This window comes from Ostrea edulis, chromosome 5 (genome assembly GCF_947568905.1).
Source record: "Ostrea edulis chromosome 5, xbOstEdul1.1, whole genome shotgun sequence".
NCBI classification, from domain to species: domain Eukaryota; kingdom Metazoa; phylum Mollusca; class Bivalvia; order Ostreida; family Ostreidae; genus Ostrea; species Ostrea edulis.
In genome coordinates, this window is record NC_079168.1 from 6,340,446 (window position 1) to 6,362,497 (window position 22,052).

Consider the following 22,052-nt stretch of genomic DNA (forward strand, 5'->3'; position numbering starts at 1 on the left):
GACCACATAGTCGTCCACTTGCCAATTATTATAGTTGTGTTTGTGCCATAAATATTAATGTATGGGTTGGCCTTTGTCACTAGCTGTTAAGTACTGAAACTGATTTTAATAGATCAGACATAATTTTATCAAGAATCTATATACTATTTAATAGAAACTGATTCCTCTATTTTCTCTTATGAATTTTTCTAGATAATGTATCTTTTAAACTTTTATATATGATTGGTTTTGGAAAATGAATTTTATATATGTTTCATCATTTAGAGATTGTGTGGAAGATCATCGTGTAAAAAAGATAATCCTCGCCTCGAATTTTGAAATCATCAGTAATTTGGGTCTTAGATTTCTATAACAAGTGACTGTTTCCTGTAATCAATCGCAACAGAATTATCGACTGAACTAAAATATAAATCCGGCCGTAACTGCCTTAAAGTAAAGTCTGTCTTATTTCCGGAACTATCCGGAAGATAAAGTTCATCATGTTTCCATGACACACAAAAGCGCGTCTTTTAAAATGGCGAAATGTTCGCTTCCTGTTGGCTGAATGTGATCATTAAAAATTGATGCTGTCAATCTGTTCATCGTTTTGCAACCGAAACATTAAGAATTTATCTATATGAAGTTATATTTAACTCCAATGACAGTTAGAATGTTACTCAAGTCGTTGACTTCCGACTGATCTTAAGACATGTCGTAACACGTCCAGTGTCCGTCTTATCGAGTGCTCGGCTTCATGCCAGGCAGCCTGACGTAAACATTTGAAGTTGGAGTCAGAATTTAATTTTAGACACGACAATGGATTCCTGAGTAAGGTAACACTAAAAATATAAATTTATTAAGTTATGCTCTTGCAGCAAAATTTTATTTCGGGTTTGAAAGATTTAAAAAAAAAAATGAAAAATTAAGCAACGAGATATTAATGATATTGAACACAAGATGTTCATGTGTTCATAAACTCTTCTGCATATGATGCATTAAAAAAAAAAATATGTCAACAACCGTGATGAAATGCCCATGTCCGTGGTTTGTCCTTCACACCCAATAATATAAATGAGATGACACGATCACGGTGTGATCGACCCCGGTGTGATGATTTTTAGTGTGATAAACACATTGATGAATTTATGCATGAATTTTTCAGATTATCTTTTGGTTTCCTGAGAAAGAAAGCTACTTGGCAATGGGAACATTATTCGAATGCTTGAAGGAGGCAAGACTTGAAAAATATTACCAAATATTTCGAATAAACGGAATCACGCGTTCTGAGGCTCTCGCAAGATTAGACGCTGCCGACTGTGATGCTATTGGAATAACTTCTCCCGAGGATCGAAGAAGGTTGGTGGATCTTATAGAAATCATAAAATCTGTCAATGATGCTGACCCTTTGTATATTTCACCTGCTCCAAGACATAGCCCAGTACCAAACAGAAAATCTCCTTTAAAGAGAAACCGTACCCCCGGTTCAAGCATCAGTGATGTGCCTAGCCAGAGACTGGTTCCAACAAACAATGTGAGAGTGGTGGAGAGGAGTCGCTCCTCCCCAGCGCAGGCACAGGCTCTCGGATTCTCAGACAGCGGGGAGGAAACCGAATCCGAATCATCTGACCCATCGGATTATGAGCCTGCCTCAAAACACCTCAATCCAGCTTCTCCCGTAGTCAGGAAAAGAGCTGTCAGTCGCCGTGTCAAACAAAAAGGTTACAATTATGGAGTGCCAACAAATGCCAGCTCCTCTATCAGGAGTTCAAGGTCATCCTCTGTTAAACATGTTGGTGGGGATGAAAAAATTAAAGTGTGTGTTCGTAAAAGACCACTGAACAAAAAGGAGATGAAGTATGGTGAATCGGATATTGTGTCGGCTGAGAGCACTACAACTCTGATGGTCTATGAACCAAAGTTGGCCGTGGATCTAACACCCCACACGCTTCAGGTTAGGATGCAGAAGTTTTTTTCATGAACAGTTCAACATAAATTCAAGTTGATATGAATAGTTTAATATGAATAGTTCAACTTAAATTCAAGTTAATATGAATGGTTTAATATGAATAGTTCAACTTAAATTCAAGTTAATATGAATGGTTTGATATGAATAGTTCAACTTAAATTCAAGTTAATATGAATGGTTTGATATGAATAGTTCAACTTAAATTCAAGTTAATATGAATGGTTTAATATGAATAGATTGGTTATGATACATACATGTATTAAGAATTTGATATTCAATGGTTTGAAATGAAATAGTGTGATCTGATTATAGTTTAATTTGAATAATTAGATATGCTTGGTCATATTACCATTGACAAAAAGAAGGGTTCTATTTTTCAGCATGAATTTATTTTCGACGAAGTATTTGATGAAGGGTGCAGTAATGAAGATGTGTACATACGAGCAGCTCGACCTCTGATTAACTGTGTATTTGAAGGGTAATTTATTTCTGTAATAATCATGATATAAAATCTTCATAGTGAGTGATTTAATGTATTACATGTTACTAAGAATTAAAAAGTATTCCTGTATACAATAGATATTAGTACTTTGATTATTAGTGATATTCAAACTCATATTTTGGCACAATTTATGCAGGCTAATTTATGATCAATACAAACAGGCAGCTGTATTTATCCTAATGTTAAATACATTAGTGCTTAGAAAATTGGAAAAGAGGGTGGTTATTTAGAGCCTGCTTTGGAATATTTCCTGTGAAATGTTGACTTTGAAATATATGTTTGAATTATATGAGATATTCTAAATGAGTTATTGTAAACATTCTTTTACAATAATTAGTAATTCACTAATTAATTAAGGTAATATTGATTGATTTATTTCAAATCGTTAAAAACAACATAGTAAATACACAAAGAAATAGTAGCTATCACCAGCATTAGGTTAGACAAGTTGTACTGTATTTAATGAGGGGGGGGGGGGGGGGGTGTTTATTTTTGAGAGGTTGAAAAATGTCCCAGTAGGTACATATAAAGGTAGGGGCACTTATTAAGATGATGAATATGGTAATTTCATAAGATGAAACTATGTCTTTATCTAATCTGCATTTCTTTGATTAAACTTGCTTTTGTGAACCATGCAGCACAACACAATGAAAAATTGGTAATATAAACCCCAATAGCATGGTATACAGTACAGATACCTCTAATTCATATTACACAATTGTTTTCTGGGTTGTTTTTTTTTTTTTTTGCATTGCACACCATGTTGATATTACGTACTTTCTTGACAGTGGAAGTGCTACGTGTTTTGCATATGGACAGACGGGTGCTGGGAAGACCCACACGATGATTGGTTCACGTGAAGTGCCCGGGCTTTATCTCCTGGCCTCACACGATATCTTCTCCATTATCGAGTCTTGCAGATATGGAAAGGGCATTAAAGTGTGGGTCAGCTACTTTGAAATATACTGTGGAAACCTCTATGACCTGTTAAACAAGAGGAACAGGTAAACCTTGTTTTATGTGTATAGAAGACATGCTGTGTCTCTTTATATTCCAGTGATTTTGAGAGGTAATGCACATGTAGTAAACATACCACAATTTTGTTTTCAGACTCCATGCTCGTGAGGATGGTTCCCATAAAGTGTGTATTGCTGGACTGACCGAGACTGAGGCTACTGACGTCCAGTCTCTACTACAGGTAGGAACAGGTGTTAGAGTAAAGGCACTGTTACAAAGTAATAGGGTGTACAGGTAAATCTTAAGGTGTATAGCATAGTGACAAATGTAGAAGAATTCTTGTGAGATAATATTAATTTGATTTTTTTGTACTGTCTATATGGTATCTATTATGTTATCACAATTATACATGGAGTTTGATGTGTACTATATATCCCCTGGAATGAACAAAACTGAAATCTATTTGACATTGTGTTTGGATATATTTCACATTATTACATTTTTAATTAATTGGCAGATATTGGAATACGGTAATTCTGTCAGAAGTAAGGGAGCGACGGGCGTGAATCCTGACTCTTCCCGCTCTCATGCCATTCTTCAGCTGGAAATCAGGGAGGCAAATGACAAAAGACTGGGAAGGTACTACATTCCTCCCTCCTTTGATAAACAGAACATATGCACTATATTTACATTTCAAATGTTTTTACCTTTGATGACTTTACTAATGGTAATGATATCCAATTCCTCGTGAATGTTCTGTAATCATGAACAACGCATGTATGAATCTCGATAAATATAGTACATCTGTTTCAGTGGTTCCAACAGAAATGGAAGTAGAATGTAGATATAAGAAATGAATTTCAGGTTTGAAAATACATGAGGCTATGAACTGAAATGATTCATGCTGGCATTCCTTTTATGAAGCCTTAAAATGCTTCATTAAATGTGAAGCGACAGAGTTCATACTCTCGTGTATTTTTATAAATGAAATCAATTTCTTAAGTGAAAGATATTTATACCGTTATGCATTCCATGTGGGAAAGTTGCACAATTTTTAAGATGATACTGTGTATTGGCATATAGGCAATCCATGTGTCATGGAACGCTCTAATGCTGGTTATTTCTTGTTCCATAGAATGTCTTTCATTGACCTGGCAGGAAGTGAACGTGCCTCAGACGTAACAGACACAGACAAACAAACACGCATGGAGGGAGCAGAAATAAATCAGAGTCTGTTAGCTGTAAGTAACAGAAATTAATCAGAGTCTGTTAGCTGTAAGTAACAGAAATAAATCAGTCTGTTAGCTGTAAGTTACAGAAATTAATCAGAGTCTGTTATCTGTAAGTAACAGAAATAAATCAGTCTGTTAACTGTAAGTAACAGAAATTAATCAGAGTCTGTTAGCTGTGAGTAACAGAAATAAATCAGTCTGTTAGCTGTAACAGAAATTAATCAGAGTATGTTAGCTGTAAGTAACAGAAATAAATCAGTCTGTTAGCTGTAAGTTACAGAAATTAATCAGAGTCTGTTAGCTGTAACAGAAATAAATCAGTCTGTTAGCTGTAAGTAACAGAAATAAATCAGAGTCTGTTAGCTGTAAGTAACAGAAATAAATCAGTCTGTTAGCTGTAAGTAACAGAAATTAATCAGAATCTGTTAGCTGTAAGTAACAGAAATAAATCAGAGTCTGTTAGCTGTTACAGAAATTAATCAGCATCTAGCTGTTAGCTGTTATAAGTAACAGAAATTAATCAGTGTGTTAATTGTTAGCTGGTAGAAATTAATTGCGTGTAAATTAAGTATTTAATGATTTTATTATATTCTCTGTAAACAAATACATGCTATGCTGTATTAAATAGTATCTAATTATTTTATCTTCTCTATAAACAAATAACAGTATCTAATGATTTTATCTTCTCTTTAAGCAATATCTAATGATTTTAATATCATGTTCTCTATAAACAAGTTACATTATTTTTCATTAGTTCTCTATAAACAATTAAGTTACATTATCTTTTTATCATGCTCTCTATAAACAAGTTACGTTATTTTTCATTAGTTCTCTATGAACAATTTACGTTATTTTTCATTAGTTCTCTATAAACAAGTTACATTATCTTTTTATTGTGTTCTCTATAAACAAGTTACGTTATTTTTTTATTAGTTCTCTATTTATAAACAAGTTACGTTATTTTTTATCATGCTCTCTATATAATAATAATAATAATAATAAGACCTTTATTTAACCAGGATTACATATTTAGCGATAACGCTAGTTTTCAATATGGTCCTGCATATAACATACATACAGACAGATATTAGTAAAATAAACACAGATTAAAAGAAGTAGAATACATATAAACTTAAGAAATAATTATGAATGTAAGATAAATAGAATACAAAATGAAGCTTAAAAAGTATGGTGATAATCTCTAAGATAATTTCTCTTAAAACACGCAACACTCGTTGAGTTTCTTATGTTTTGACTCAAGGCATTCCACACTGTGCTCCCTGAAATGCTGAAAGATCTTCTATAATATTCTGTTTTTGCCCTGGGTATATACAAAATATTTGAATAAGAATTTCTAGTTTGCCTCTGACTGACTTCTGATACATATTTAAAAACATTTAAATAATCTGGCATTAAACCATGTAAAACTTTATACACTAAAATGACTTTTCTATAGACAAAGTAATCTGATAGAGGCAACCAGTTAAGTTCTGTAAACATGACATTAGATGGTGTTTCAAAATTTCTGATGTTAAGAATTACCCTTGCAGCTCGTTTTTGCAATATAAAAAGCTTATTCACATTTTCAGCATTTCTTGGATTGCTCCATATAGTACAACAATATGTAAAATGTGGAAAAATCATAGTATTAAAAATCTTCAGCAGCGCATCGTTTGACATAAAATATCTTATTCTTCTTAAAATGCCAATTCTCTTGGAAATCTTGTTCATAAGTGATTCTATATGACTTTTCCAGGACAAAGTTTCATCAATAATAATACCAAGTAATTTTGACTCCTGAACACATTCTATGACATGGTTATTTATCACTAAATTTAATTTTCGATACTTTGATAATTTTTGTGCCGATCCAATAAGCATACATTGAGTTTTAGACAGGTTTAAGCTTAATTTATTTTCCTTAATCCACATTATACTGCGCTGAAGATCTTCATACATCTTTGACTCAATATTTTCCACTGACTTATCTGTTACATCTTGTGAAGTATCATCTGCATACATATTTACATGAGAATGTTTCAGTGCTTGTGGATAGTCATTAATATACAGGATAAAAAACAATGGGCCTAAAATAGAGCCTTGCGGAACTCCAATGGTTACATTTCTTTCCTCCGATAAATTGCCTTTCCAAATAACTCTCTGTGTACGATTTGTTAGATATGATTTAAACCATTCAAAAGTATCATTGCATATGCCAAACAAGTTACGTTATTTTTCATTCATTCTCTATAAACAAGTTACATTATCTTTTTATTGTGTTCTCTATAAACAAGTTACATTATTGTTTTATTAGTTCTCTATTTATAAACAAGTTACGTTATTTTTTTTATCATGCTCTCTATAAACAAGTTACGTTATTTTTTTATTAGTTCTCTATTTATAAACAAGTTACGTTATTTTTTTTATCATGCTCTCTATAAACAAGTTACGTTATTTTTTTATTAGTTCTCTATTTATAAACAAGTTACGTTATTTTTTTTATCATGCTCTCTATAAACAAGTTACGTTATTTTTTATCATGCTCTCTGTAAACAAGTTACATTATTTTTTTATTAGTTCTCTATTTATAAACAAGTTACGTTATTTTTTTTATCATGCTCTCTATAAACAAGTTACGTTATTTTTTTATTAGTTCTCTATTTATAAACAAGTTACGTTATTTTTTTTATCATGCTCTCTATAAACAAGTTACGTTATTTTTTTATTAGTTCTCTATTTATAAACAAGTTACATTATTTTTTTTATCATGCTCTCTATAAACAAGTTACATTATTTTTTTTATCATGCTCTCTGTAAACAAGTTACATTATTTTTTTTTATCATGTTCTCTATGAATATGTACATGTATATCAGCAGAAGCTAAGTAAACCTCAAGCTTTAGGAAAATTCTAAAATCAAGAATTTGCAATTTAAAATCTTTCCTTTGTTTTAGCTGAAAGAGTGCATCAGATCTATTGACCAAGATAGCAAGCACACCCCATTCCGTCAGAGCAAACTGACTCACATCTTGAAGGACTCTTTCGTGGGGAATTCCCGGACTTGTATGATTGCAAATATATCTCCGATTCAGTCATCGTGTGAGCACACCCTGAATACTCTGAGATACGCCGACAGGTATCGTATTTGTTAACCTTGTCTACTGTGTACAGAGAAATTGTGTACAGTCAAACTTTTCTTAAACGATCCCCCATCAAACAACTTCAGCTGTAAAAATCTCCTGTTTTTTATTCTTTAGAAATTATTTTACCTGTATTCAACAATTAGCTGTCATGTTTTCAATTTAAGTTTTACCTTTGGCAAGTTGCTTAAATCAGCTTTGATTGTACATCTTTGGGAGGAAGTGAGGTTAAAGTATAATGTCCCTTGATCTGTTTACTGATATCATCCATAAGAATTTTCAAACTCTACGTGACAACAAAAGTTGAAATATATGTATGTTAGAGTTATCTCCCTTAATGAAGAGCTTTCACTTCTAATGCAAGTGTCACTAAGTAATACAATTAAAGCATTTAATTTGGTGACACCAGGTATTTGTGGTTTGATAAGAATAAGCTTGTTCATAGGATTCAGTTTTGTGGTTTAAGAGTTGTTATTCAGTTTTGTACTGCTTATGTTTATTCCACAAAACAACAAAAATCAAATACCCGCGGTAGTTGATTTTGCAGCATGTTGTCTGAAAACTTCAAAAACTCTTTTATTCCTTTTCTGTTACATTATGGCTGATTTGAAATTTTTACCATGATTGAACACCAATTGAGTAATGGAACAAATATAAGCATATTTTGATTCATAGAATTTAGAAGGAAGGATGGACTTATAGACTGACAGCCTGAATAAATCCCTCTGTTTCTCTCTCTAGCTAAAACCTGTAAACCTCATAAAGTGAGGACGTCTTCACTATGTCTGGGAGAGAATACACACATTATTGTAAAGGCAAAAAAAAAATTATCTAAGGTAGTTATTAGGACCCCTAAAAAAGTTTATCCAAAATTCTCTTCTGAATTGTGAAGAAAATGTTTTTGAGAGAGAATATTACCACTTGTCCCCATAATCTAATATCTTGTATCTAAACCTTTCTGAGTTTCATATTCTGTAGGCCAATGTTTATGGAGACTAAACTGTAAGGACAGAATTTTTGTCTTCATAGTGCACTTCAGTTCTCAAAATGCAGGTCTTCAAATGGTTTTAAATTGTCCTCATTTTATGCTACATGTATCTCTCTCTCTCGCTCTCTCTCTCTCTCTCTCTCTCTATCTCTCTCTCGTCAGATCATAAGGTATTGTAACAATATACCAGCCAAATGAACAACAAATTCAAAAAAATTAATTTGCATTAATGTAAAAGATTTCTGTGTGTCGGCATTTACGAACAAAACATTAATAGAAAGAGAACTTTATGATTTTTGTAAAGTAGATGTAATTCTTTATCTAAGCTGCTTTATTTTAATCCAGGGTGAAGGAGCTTCGTCGTGAGTCCTCATCTGGAATGAGAGCAAGTACTGCCAGTAATATCCTGATGAACATACCACTTACCACTCCCTCTGCATTCCAGCCGGGAAACATACTGTGTTCATCCACCCCCATCAAGCCTAAGGCAAGCAGGCACACAGTGGCAAGAGCCACCATGCAGGACATTCACCTCGATCCGAATGAAACCCCAATCAAGGGTCACGGGGTGAAAAGAAAGACAAAACCTGCATCTGCCTCCTCCTCTGGGTCATCAATCACAAAACCCCAGATCCGAAAACCAACTGCAACTGTGGCTAGTCGGCTCTCTGTTGTGAGACATATACCCCCACGGCCCACCCCTGACCCTGTAAGGTCAAGCCCCCAACAACAGCAGCGCCATCTGGAGGACAGTGAATCTGATCACACAGACTCCGACTCGTGTAACGTTAGTGAGAAACGTAATGTGAAAACAATTCCAGACGTCCCTGTCATAAAGTCTACAGACACAGATAATGATTTTCCAACGACTGATTTCAATAATGAAATTGAATTAAATGATTTAAATAGAACTGGAGGCAAAAATGCTCCCCCTTCTGGTAATATCTCCAACCCTCAGAGTGAGGCAGTGGAGAGGAATCCTGGTGTTCACTTATCATCCTCAGGACATCCGCTGCCAGTCATTGAGAACCAGGGCTACAGATCCTCTGGTCCCAGTCAGCCTCCACACGAGAGGGGGGCATCCCCTTACAGGGGGAATTCCCCACAGGGCTCCTCACACCGCAGTCCTCCCGTCCTCAGAAAGAAGATTTACACTGAACCTTCAGGTCAGACGACTAGCACAGCCACAGACTCAGTATTGAGGAGATTTGACAGCCAGGTGAGAAATTTGCCTCTGAATAATAACTTTATGACAAACCCCAATAACAACGTACCCAGGGTGTCTGAAATGTCCCAGAATCCCTCGGGGAAAGCATTGACCTCTGCCAAACCTGTGTTAAGACATTCTCCTGTGTCTCTGGACAGTGTAGCTGACGATTTGTTGTTTGATGGTCCTAATCCGTCTTCCCCTTCACAAAAAACTCCCAGAACGCCAGGCACAGGAGAAATGAACTCTTTGATATTAGGTCTCAGTAGGGGAAATAATGTGCAACTAAAAACCCCACAAGACCCCTCAGTGGACCCGGTTTTACCAGCTGTTATGACAGCCAAGAGTAGTGATCTGACGACGTTTTCCCAGAGGTCCCCTGGAAGATTTGGTCGGTATAATCCAGAACCTCCGCCCCCGCCATTTTCTTTGGCCCTCGTTAACCCCACAGAATCACGACCACGGATATTACGCACTCCCCCACCTAGTCAACCAGTAGAAAAAAACAGAGTGAGCCACTACACTCCCCCCAGACAACAACATGACAGGGATTCTTCAGATGGGGACAACAGGACTAGTCCATATCAGAAATACGATGACAGGGAAATTCCCCCTCGTAAGGACTTCAGGCTGGAAGATACTCCTCAAGGTGATGACCGATTTACTCCAGATTCTTATGATGGGGCAAAACTACTTGGTAACATGAACAATTGTAGTGTAGATTCAGTCCAAAATGGCCAGTACTCTCGATCAAGAAATGAACATGATATAGATGAAAGACAATCAACAAGGCAGAATAATTTAGGAGGATTGAGTTATGAAAGCATAGACAATGACAGTATAGATAGGCAGTTTCCAGAATCATGTGATCCCGTGTCTTTAGTTGAAATAGACCCTCTCTCCACCAATGATTGGTACACTACCCCAGCTAAACATGCTGTACATATCATCTCCTCCGTCCAAAAGTCGACCTCTAGTCTGGACTACCATCTTCACCCAGCCTCCGAGTACAACAGAGCTGACCATGAGATGCCAGAGAAACCTCTAGAGGCAGATAAAGACACTCAGGGAAAGTTTGATGCAGATTTACCCGAATTTCTACCAATTCAGAAGAGACCTAGTCGCTATGAGGACAGGTCTGTTATTTCACGGAAGGATGTAGCCTCGAGATTAAGATCTGTTTTCTTCAAGGATTCAACAGAGACAGCACAGAAAGATAACACATCAGACTATAGTCCTGTTGATAAATCAGGTATCTTGTCAAGTGATCACAAAGGGCACACAACTACTCAAAGCAAATTCCGACCAGCAAACACACAGGAGAAAGAGAGAGTGACAGAGAGCAGGAATGATAGAGATACCTCAGGGAACAGTCACTCTTCTGTCAGCAAATTCAACAGTTCAGCGATAAAAACAGAGAAGCTCAAGGGAGAAGCTAGGTCAGGGTCGGCCTTCATTCCCATCCACCCCCAACCGACAACCACCACCCCCATCACAAAACATCCACCCCAACCGACAACCACCACCCCCATCACAAAACATCCACCCCAACCGACAACCACCACCCCCATCACAAAACAGCGGGTGGAGACAGAAAACCAAGATATAGCACACCCAGTTCCCCGAGAATCTGAGGATGTTGACAGACAGACAGAGATTGAGACCCTCCAGGCAGACAGAAGGTAATGTAACATGTTATTATCAGCATTGTATTTGTGAAGCCAGCAGTTTTGCTGTCTACCATATTAAACGACAGGCAGAATTTTGAAACTTTCCAAACATGCAGATAAAAAAGAAAAAAGGCCTGTTTCATTTCTGTATTATGCCATATATATAGTAAAAATACATGTAAGGATAAGACTTTACAAATTAAAATGAATTTTGATGTAGTTTCTCACTAATGTAGTCATTCCTTCTGCAGACAGAAGATCATATCGGCCCATGAAGAGCAGCTTGCCACAGTTACCTCTCTTTGTAAGCAGGAGATGAAGCTGTTGTTGGGAGCCAAGGCTGGGCAGAAAGTGAGTACAACTGGGTACAAAGTACACAATATACCTAATTAGATTGGGCACATACACATAGGACCCATAAAACTAGACACAAATTATTTTATGTTGGATATAACTGAGCACAGACTTAGTAAAACTGTATATCTGATATTAGACTACTTTTGTTTGATAAAATTGGATACAGACTAAAGACAATTTAATGTCTGGTTAAGTACAACTTTATACTGTATGTGTACATATTTTAGTTTAATGTCTGGTTAAGTACAACTTTATACTGTATGTACATATTTTAGTTTAATGTCTTGTTAAGTACAACTTTATGACATGTGTACATATTTTAGCGGAGTTCACGTACATGTTGTTGCGTCTTTGGCTCTGAAGCAAGAGTGCTTAATTATGTTTCGCTAAAATATTGCATATTTTGATACTTTTTCCTATAAATTCTATTTTAAGAATACCCTGGCTTTTACTTACGATAAAATGCTTTCTTTATTGTTTTATTGGGTCGCCAAGTAAGCTGACGCGGGTTATGATTTTTTTTCTCTGCAATGATTGCTACCTTCATCACCCAAATAAAACAACAAAGAAAGACATTTTTAGCTCACCTGAGCTAAAAGCTCAAGTGAGCTTTTCTGATCACCCGTATTCCGGCGTCCGTCCGTCCGTCTGTCCGTCTGTAAACTTTTAACATTTTTAACTTCTTCTCAAAAACCACTGGGCCAATTTCAACCAAAGTTGGCACAAAGCATCCTTAGATAAAGGGAATTCTAAATTGTTAAAATAAAGGGCCAGGCCACCTTCCAAGGGGAGATAATCAAGAAAAGGTAAAAATAGGGTAGGGTCATTAAAAAATCTTCTTCTCAAGAACTACTGGGCTAGAAAAAATGAAATTTATAAATAAGCTTTATTAGGTAGTGCAGATTCTAAATTGTTAAAATCATGGCCCCCGAGGGTCGGATGGGGCCACAAATGGGGATCAAAGTTTTACATACAAATATATAGGAAAAATCTTTTAAAATCTTCTCAAGAACCACTGAGCCAGAAAAGCTGAGATTTATATGAAAGCTTCCTGATATAGTACAGATTCTAAATTGTTAAAATCATGGCCCCCGGGGGTCAGATGGGGCCACAATAGGGGATCAAAGTTTTACATACAAATATATAGGAAACATCTTTAAAAATCTTCTTCTCAAGAACCACTGAGCCAGAAAAGCTGAGATTTATATGAGAGCTTCCTAATATAGTACAGATTCTAAATTGTTAAAATCCTGACCCCCGGGGGTCGGATGGGGCCACAATACGGGATCAAAGTTTTACATACAAATATATAGGAAAAATCTTTAAAAATCTTCTTCTTAAGAACCACTGTGCCAGAAAAGCTGAGATTTATATGAAAGCTTCCTGATATAGTACAGATTCTAAATTGTTAAAATCCTGGCCTCCGGGGGTCGGATGGGGCCACAATAGGGGATCAAAGTTTTACAAATATATAGGAAAAATCTTTAAAAATCTTCTTCTCAAGAACCACTGTGCCAGAAAAGCTGAGATTTATATGAAAGCTTCCTGATATAGTGCAGATTCTAAATTGTTAAAATCCTGGCCCCCGGGGGTCGGATGGGGCCACAATAGGGGATCAAAGTTTTACATACAAATATATAGGAAAAATCTTTAAAAATCTTCTTCTCAAGAACCACTGTGCTACAAAAGCTGATATTTACATGAAAGCTTTCTGACATAGTGCAGATTCAAGTTTGTTCAAATCATGGCCCCTGGGGGTTGGATGGGGCTACAAAGGGGGATCAAAGTTTTACATACAAATATATAGGGATATTCTTTAAGAATCTTCTTCTCAAGAACCACTGAGCCAGAAAAGCTGATATTCACATGAACAGCTTCCTAACATAGAGCAGAGTTAAGTTTGTTCAAATCATGGCCCCCTGTTGTAAGATGGGGCCACAATAGGGGATCAAAGTTTTACATACAAATATATAGGAATTTTTTTAAAAAAATCTTCTTCTCAAGAACCACTGAGCCAGAAAAGCTGATATTTACATGAAAGCTTTCTGATATAGTGCAGATTCAAGTTTGTTCAAATCATGGCCCCTGGGGGTAGGATGGGGCCACAAGGGGGGAATCAAAGTTTCACATACAAATATATAGGAAAAATCTTCAAATATCTTCTTCTCGTGAACCATTGGGCCAAAGAAGTTCACATTTACATGAAAGCTTTCTGACATAGTGTAGATTCAAGTTTGCAAAAACTTGGCCTCCAGGGGCAGGTTGGGGCCATAATAAGGACTACGGTTTTACATGCAAATATATATAGAAAGTCTTCTGATATGGACCAAGGTGACTCAGGTGAGCGATGTGGCCCATGGGCCTCTTGTTTTGTTTGTATTCATATTTTTATGCATTTTTAAAAAATAGAAACTAGATTTAAGTAAATTATCATATCCTCGACCCATTCCTATGTTTTAATGGAACAACCAAAGCATCCTTTGACCTTGACAATGCTCCATATTTGACAATGATTATGCAGACATGTGGTACTAAAATACCGGATCAAACTAGTTTGCAACAAACATGTATTCATTTTTGGAGATGAAAGCCATGTCAATTTCAAGAGAAATATGGTCAAACCTCATTATATTGAACTTGATGGGACTAAGAAAAAACTTTGAGATATCTGGGTATTCAAGATACCGAGGGTAAAATACTTAAGAATAAGTGGTTGGGACTTACGAAGCACTTTGACATATCCATGGTATTCGAGATATCAGTGTTCGAGATAATGAAGTTCAACAGTACAAGAGAAAAGATTTAGCCATAAAAGCACATACTGTAATTGCCCTTGGACTACTTTAACTCAAATGTGACGTCACCTCTGCTCATACAACTCTGTGATTGTGATGTCACATTAGCTTACAAATACATGTAATCACATCGTCTGCTACAAAAAATGGGAACGGATGTGCACGTCTAGAACTAGAAGTGCATATTAGAATTTGAAAAAATATGTAATAGATAGGTTATAGGAAGCACGAAGTGAGCTCTAATGGTAACACGTAAAATATGTAATAGATAGGTCATAGTCTTCACAAAGTGAGCTCTAATGGTAACACGTAAAATATGTAATAGATAGGTTATAGGAAGCACGAAGTGAGGTCTTAATGGTAACACATAAAATATGTATTTGATAGGGTGTGTGAGCTCTAATGGTGACACGTAAATTATGTATTTGATAGGGTGTGTGAGCTCTAATGGTAACACGTAAAATATGTATTTGATAGGGTGTGTGAACTCTAATGGTAACACGTAAAATATGTATTTGATAGGGTGTGTGAGCTCTAATGGTAACACGTAAATTATGTATTTGATAGGGTGTGTGAGCTCTAATGGTAACACGTAAATTATGTATTTGATAGGGTGTGTGAGCTCTAATGGTAACACATAAAATATGTAATACATAGGTTAAAGCCAGCACGAATCAAGCTCTAATGATAACACGTGTATAAGAGTGAATTAGACAAAACAGGCAATGAAAAATCTTCTTCTCTGCTTTCACACTCGTCTGAGGAAAACCTAAATGCATGGTGATGATTGTGAAATTCATGACCTCTGGGTCAGGGATTTAAAACTAGGGTAGGGCCAATATGGCATATAGTGAGACATCTTAAATATCTTATAAAATCTTCTCTCCTCCCACATATGTATGAGAAAAATTAATTCATAGTTATGATGTCCATGAGCCCCTCTACCTAAGCTGTGAAAATCATGGCATTTGGATTAAAACTTTAGTTAGGGGTTCAGACTCAGGATGAGGCCAATATGGCTATATTATAGTGAAAATGTATTAAATCTTAGGGGGAAAAAATTATCTCCTTCCGCAACAGAAATCTCTTTTAATCTTATGTATTGTGACAATTATTTTTTGTGCATAATGATTATGAAAATATCTATGCCCTTAATAGTCAGGTCAGTTAAGACTGGGGGGGGGGGGGGTAACTTGGCCATATTATAGTAAATATGTGTTCCATTTTAGAAAATCTACAGTAATTGACTGTGCATTTTAGATCTGTAGCAATAGACTGTAAGCAAGTTGTGTACATTAATTAAAAATGAAACTGTGAATAAGAGAATGAAGGTTTACACATTTTTATACGGAAAGTCTTTTATTTAAGACTTGTTAAATTTTTCCCCTCTTTGTCTTTCTCTCTTTTTCACACAAACGATTGATTTTTATTGGGTGTTTTATTCACACCCTTTTGAGAATATACAATGTATTTCATAAAAGACAAGGAAGCCCTTCACCAAAATTACAAACTCCATGACCCCTGGGGTAGGGCTTCTGACTTCCGGTTGGGGCCAAAATGGTCAAATATTATTGTACATATCCTTCACTTTCCATCCATATCAGATTTCCTTAGTGTGTTATTCCCCCTAAAACTGGAAACACCAAAGCTAAAAACAAATTTAAAATGATTTGTTTGAAGAATTATTGTTTCAAGGTTATTACCTGCAGGTAGTTGGTCTTTTTTTTTTTTTTTTTAAACTGTATGAAATGCTATGTGTATGTTATATTTTCCTACCTAAAAATCTAACATTTATGATGATATCTACCAGTTTTACGTGATATGATTTGTGAATTTATGATAATCTTCGATTAAATGAACATAAACGTTTGACATAAATTTGCTAATCCCATTTCCTGAGCTTAAATCTGTCTAAATCGGTCATACTGTTCAGAACAGAAATCGTGATTAATGTTATGTTAGACATATTGTACATTTCAGTGTTCCACCATTTTTTTTTAGTTCCAATGATAGATTTGACTTTTTTACGATGAAGCTTATGTCATTTTTTCTCATAAAGAGAATTTTATGACACTGGTGGGTACAGGCATTAAAGCGTGCCTCGTGGTGAAATGGTTGTTTCTGTGTATATCTGTCTTCCCATCTGTCACTCCGACATTGAAATAATCGTCTCTGCAGGTAGCTTCCGAAGTCTTCCTACTCTCTTTATTCTGAAGCCAAGACATGCACACACAAAACACAATTCAACAATTTGCCCCCATTTCTTACATCAGTTCAAAGATGTTGTGAATCATTGCCAATGTAATTCATCATACTGTTTGTAATTTGGTTTTCTTTTATTTCTGTAGAGTGGCGAGGATTACGTGAACCGAATCAGTCGAATACTGAGCCAGAAAATGCAGGCCATTCAGCTTCTCCAGGACACCCTAGAGAACTATCACTGATCCCCCCCCCCCTCCCGTTAACTAGGCCATTCAGTTTCTCAAGGACATACATTTACCAGAGAACCATTACTCATCCCCACCCACAATTAACCAGGCGTACCATGCACGTTTCCATCCAAAACATCTCTGTCGCATCTTGTGTGTGTGCCAGTTTCTAAAGGTCATGGGATTCTTAGAAGAGAAGTTATATATATATATATATATATATATATATATATATATATATATATATATATTATCAATGTAGGTCATGAAATCGCAAAAGTGCATTTGACTGCTGCAGTAGACATCTTTTTCACGAGAGGGCTTATCGCGAGTATTCCATTTTGTTTTTTAATTTATTGTCTGTAATTCATTATCCGTCCGTATGAACTTCATGACATTTTGTACATAATTTATGGTTAAAGAAATCTTTTTTTGGAAGAAAAAAAAAAAAGAATCTTAAGATTGGCATTGTCTTGATATTTTATTCCATCAACGCTCCTAGCCTCCGTTGTTAGTTTTCAATACCGGAGATTCTGCGACAGTGGCGAGAAGTCGTCTTACATAATGACAAGGATTAATATTTAATGATGAAGTTTCAGGCCTTGTAGATATGTATTTTATCTGCTGTCTGTACTTCCTCATTCTATGCAGGGTAAAACGATTGTTTAATCTACTGTCTGTAGTTACATGTGCCCATCCCAGAAACAGTAAAACAATATGGAAATGTAATGAAGCAGAACATATTGATATTGTGATTTATATAGATTGTTATACATAAAATATAAACATTATATTATAAATATGCTTTCAAGAAGTCGTTTCTCTTGGGGATGTGTCGAAGTTTTCCCACAGTATTATGTTGCTCATCACTCTAGAAATGTATACTGGTTTAAGTGTTTACTCATAAAATATTATTTTATTACCAGCTAGCTTAAACATAGAATTGTTTACATGTTGATATCAATACATTATGCACTCTGTCTCTATGAAGTTTTACGTATATACATTGAATATGAAAGGACAAAGTCATCGCTGCCTTGAGCAAAGCGTCAAGGTTTTTGTTTATTTCGGGGCTATTTTGTCTTGAACGTAACAACAACAGTTCACATTGCATCGATGTTTGGATATAATATCTGGAACGAGTTTATGAATGAACTTTTTTTTTATTACTATCAAAATCGTGTAAAAATGTAAAATTTAGCATTGAAGGGACCTGTCTGACGATTTTACGTAATATTGTAAAACTGCAGACTAAGAGCAAACACGAACCATTCCTTGTTAATTTCAATGTGAAATGGAAATGTCATCTAGGACGCGTTCGGTGATGACAGATGTCAGTTTATGTATAAACAAATAAATGTGTTTCCGTTCACATGAATGTGACTGACGTATGTTTAGAATACACCCATTGCAAGTCAGCACGTTATGTCTGATGTAATCACGTGGAACCTTCTGACCACGTGCAAAACTTGTATGGTTTTTAGATGTTTGTTGTTTATGTTCAGTTTCGTTTCAGTTCTGTTTTTGACGTTTGTAGCCTTGTTTTTATAAAAGATATATTTATATTTATGCTTTAAAAGAAATGAAAATGTTCATATTTTGTTTAAAGATTTGTTCTTTAATCATGGTACCAGCTCTTGTCGAGTGTTCAGAGTGAATGTGTATCGGTCACCCATCCAAGTGCTGATCACGCTTTGCCGTTGCTTAATTTGCGTGATTAAGATAGTGACTCTACCACATCAGTAGAAAAGCTAGTTCATTAGCGAGGTAGTAAATTCCCTCTATCCTATCTTCTACACTTCTACCCGCTCAGGAAAGCCTCATCCGAATCTTAGCGCGAGTTCTCTCTGAGTGTTTGGCACCTCCTCGGTAACGGCATCCGCCGTTCCCGACAACAACCACCGCTGTCCCCGGACGAAACCACGTCCGTACTCTACCTGAATCGGGTCTCCCTCCAAACTATGCTGCCACCAATTTGTAACGTATAGTAGTCACCCATCCAAGGGTTGATCATGTTGGCCGTTGCTTGTGTGATCAAGAGAGAGACTCTACCACATCATCAGAAAAGCTAGCTCTATAGCAAGCCTGACAGTTTAAGTTCCCTTTGGTTCTATGAAGAACTTTGGGATCCTGATAACACCTTTTTTACATAATGACCGGGGATGGGGTGGGTGGCCCTCCATCTATCTACTGAATGAAAGGTGAAGACAACGAACAGTGATCAATTTCACAAATCCCATAACCAATACAAAATAGATAATTGGGCAAACACGAACCTCCGGGTACACCAGAGGTGGGGCCAGATGCCTAGGAGGAGTAAGCATTCCCTGTCGACCGGTCACACCCGCCGTGAGCCCCAGGCAAACGGAGTCATCCGCAATCAAAATCAGTTGTTAGACCAACAATCAGTATGAAACACGTTAAACAGCAGTTGACCCAATGATAGGTTGTATTGGCAAACTAGATCGTTATAACGACCACAGAATGTACGAATTGCTGACTTTAAACGAGACTGTTGAAACCCTTGCACCATCAACTTGTTTGTCAGTAGCTTACCTCGATTTAAAACCTGACCATACGCAAAACAAGATCTTGCGTATCGATAAGTTGCGAGATACATGAATAAACACCATATGTAGGTGATAATGGAATATTGCTACATAAATATGGGGATTTAACGATGGAGAAGCTGAAATCATCCCGTTTGTCATAAAGTTGAGTAGTTAGTTTGCCGTTACTATCTACTTTCAATAAAATATCTAAGTATAAAGCAGAAGTGGACGACTCTGTGGTGTCTTATTTGGAGCTCGCAGAGATATATTGAATCGACATATGAATGAAAGTTATTATTGTTAATAGATAAAATGTCGATAATTGAAGGCCACAGCAAGAGATGTTTTCTTCTCACGTAGAAGTTTCTGAATAAATTCTGCTTCATATGAATATAAAAACTTACAAAGGAGCACAATTCATGTCCATGGGAATGTATTAGAAAATGACCATTTAAAGTCCGACTTTCGAGAATTTTTTCCACCGTGTAAAAGCACTGTTAAATCATCGCACGTACGCATGCATATATCATTTCATATGTATTAACCAGAATTGTTTGGTTTTGAATCAGTGTTTACAAACAACATTCACTCGGCCATTTCTAATGCATATTATTCAGAAGACAAATCAGGTGACAGTCACGTGTCCAGTTCAGACTTCCAGAGGTACACTGTAAGATCATCGAAGCTCTTATCTGTTTGAAGTTGTGTGTTTTATTTCAACAATACCGTGCCTTAAGTTTAAGAGAAATAAAAATATCAAATACCTCTTAGTAATTCCTAAACACCTTCGTTGTTTTACGTTCTTTCAAACCTAAATTTAGACTGCTGCGTCTAGTTCGTGTTGGGATTCCCCTCATGCGCGTGGGGCTACATTACAGTGTATATCTATCTACCGACGCATACATGTACACTGTAGCAGGCATGGCTTCCAATCGGTGAGAAATGATACCAGTCCTAAAAGAACAGACCACACGTTTGAAGAACGAAGGGAAAAAAATGGAGATAGCAGAATTATCTTAATATACTGGACTCCATAGTACTTCACTATTTGAATAGAATACGATACGCATGTGCAGATTGATGGATGGATGTTCTCCGCCACACTCAACAATTTTTCAGTCATCTGGTGGCGCCCATTTTTTTTTTATGGTGGAAGAGAGAACCCAGATACAATGTACCTGGGAAGAGACCACCGACCTTCCGAAAGTAAACTACATGTAAGTTCCCACAACAAGCTGCAAATGTATTTATGGGTTCCCTATATATTTACTTTTTAAATAATCTCGTGATTTGTTTGTTTTTTGGGTGTTTTTTCCCCCTTCTTTTACATGCAAATGTTTTCAAGCATATAATAATGGGATAGTTTATAACGTTTAAAACTAATTGAACTGCGTCAAAGTGATTTTGTACATTTTGAAACATAAATAGCAGGTGAACATCGGACACAGAATAGGAAGATAGGCTAGGGAAGTATCGCAAGTTTACGTTTGTGAAATTATAAGTATAAATATCTGAATCGCAAGTGGTATTTCTTCATGTAGGGATTGGAGAAAATGTGTTCAATTGTACGTCCTTTCGACCAGCTGTAAGTGATACTGACCTCATCGTACTTACATGTAGGTCTCTAGCAATGAGTGTTCTTGGTCGTACCAACGCTTGTCGCGACAGGAGAACTACCTCGTAGCAGACAGTTCAAGGCCACGACCCCTCGGTCACGAAGCGAACGGTTTAAATACTGAGCCTCCACGCCCGGTGCATTGGGGGAAAGAAAACAAGCTATAGAAACGTGACCTCGTAGAAAAAGACAAGGAAGATATTTGAATGGACACTGATAATGAAAATCGATTCCAGAACAGAAATGGCCGGGTTGCTTTACAATATGTTATCTACATGTATCATAGAGACAACAGTACATGGATTCAGATGAAATAAAAATAAATTGAAGTATTTGTGGTAGAGAATCAATTATGTAATGTTTTTAAAAAATCTTCCCTAGAGATGCCTTGCATTTTTCAAAACAACAGAAGTTAAAATGACACATGTATATCTTCAATATTTTTATAGCAATTGTAATGTACAAGGTCAGAAAAATGTCAAGTAAAATTAAGCTGTGAGAGGAGTTGCTTACACAAAGTAGGTATCGTACTTTAAAAAGGACAAAGTTAAGCTACGTGTAATTGTTTTCGAAGAATGTCAGATCACTTCCAAAAAGACACATGCACATCTTTAATTCTTCCATAACAGCTGTACAATGTCTGAAGGATGTCAAATAAATACTG

At 36.1% G+C, this 22,052-nt stretch overlaps 1 protein-coding gene across 2 annotated transcripts; it reads left to right on the forward strand.

The window, feature by feature from the left end:
- Positions 1-466: 466 nt before the first annotated feature.
- On the forward strand, positions 467-18,816 carry LOC125649544 (uncharacterized). 2 transcript variants are annotated; one of them, XM_056167116.1, is made up of 12 exons: positions 467-812; positions 1,142-1,930; positions 2,326-2,423; positions 3,236-3,451; positions 3,558-3,645; positions 3,922-4,043; positions 4,540-4,645; positions 7,590-7,771; positions 9,109-11,473; positions 11,552-11,652; positions 11,892-11,991; positions 17,141-18,816. In XM_056167116.1, the coding sequence occupies exons 2-12, from the start codon at positions 1,181-1,183 to the stop codon at positions 17,234-17,236; spliced, it is 4,224 nt and encodes a 1,407-aa protein (XP_056023091.1). In that variant the 5' UTR covers positions 467-812; positions 1,142-1,180; the 3' UTR covers positions 17,237-18,816. The 2 variants fall into 2 exon arrangements, with proteins under 2 accessions (XP_056023091.1, XP_056023092.1); XM_056167117.1 differs by having other exon boundaries at positions 467-807.
- Positions 18,817-22,052: the final 3,236 nt, after the last annotated feature.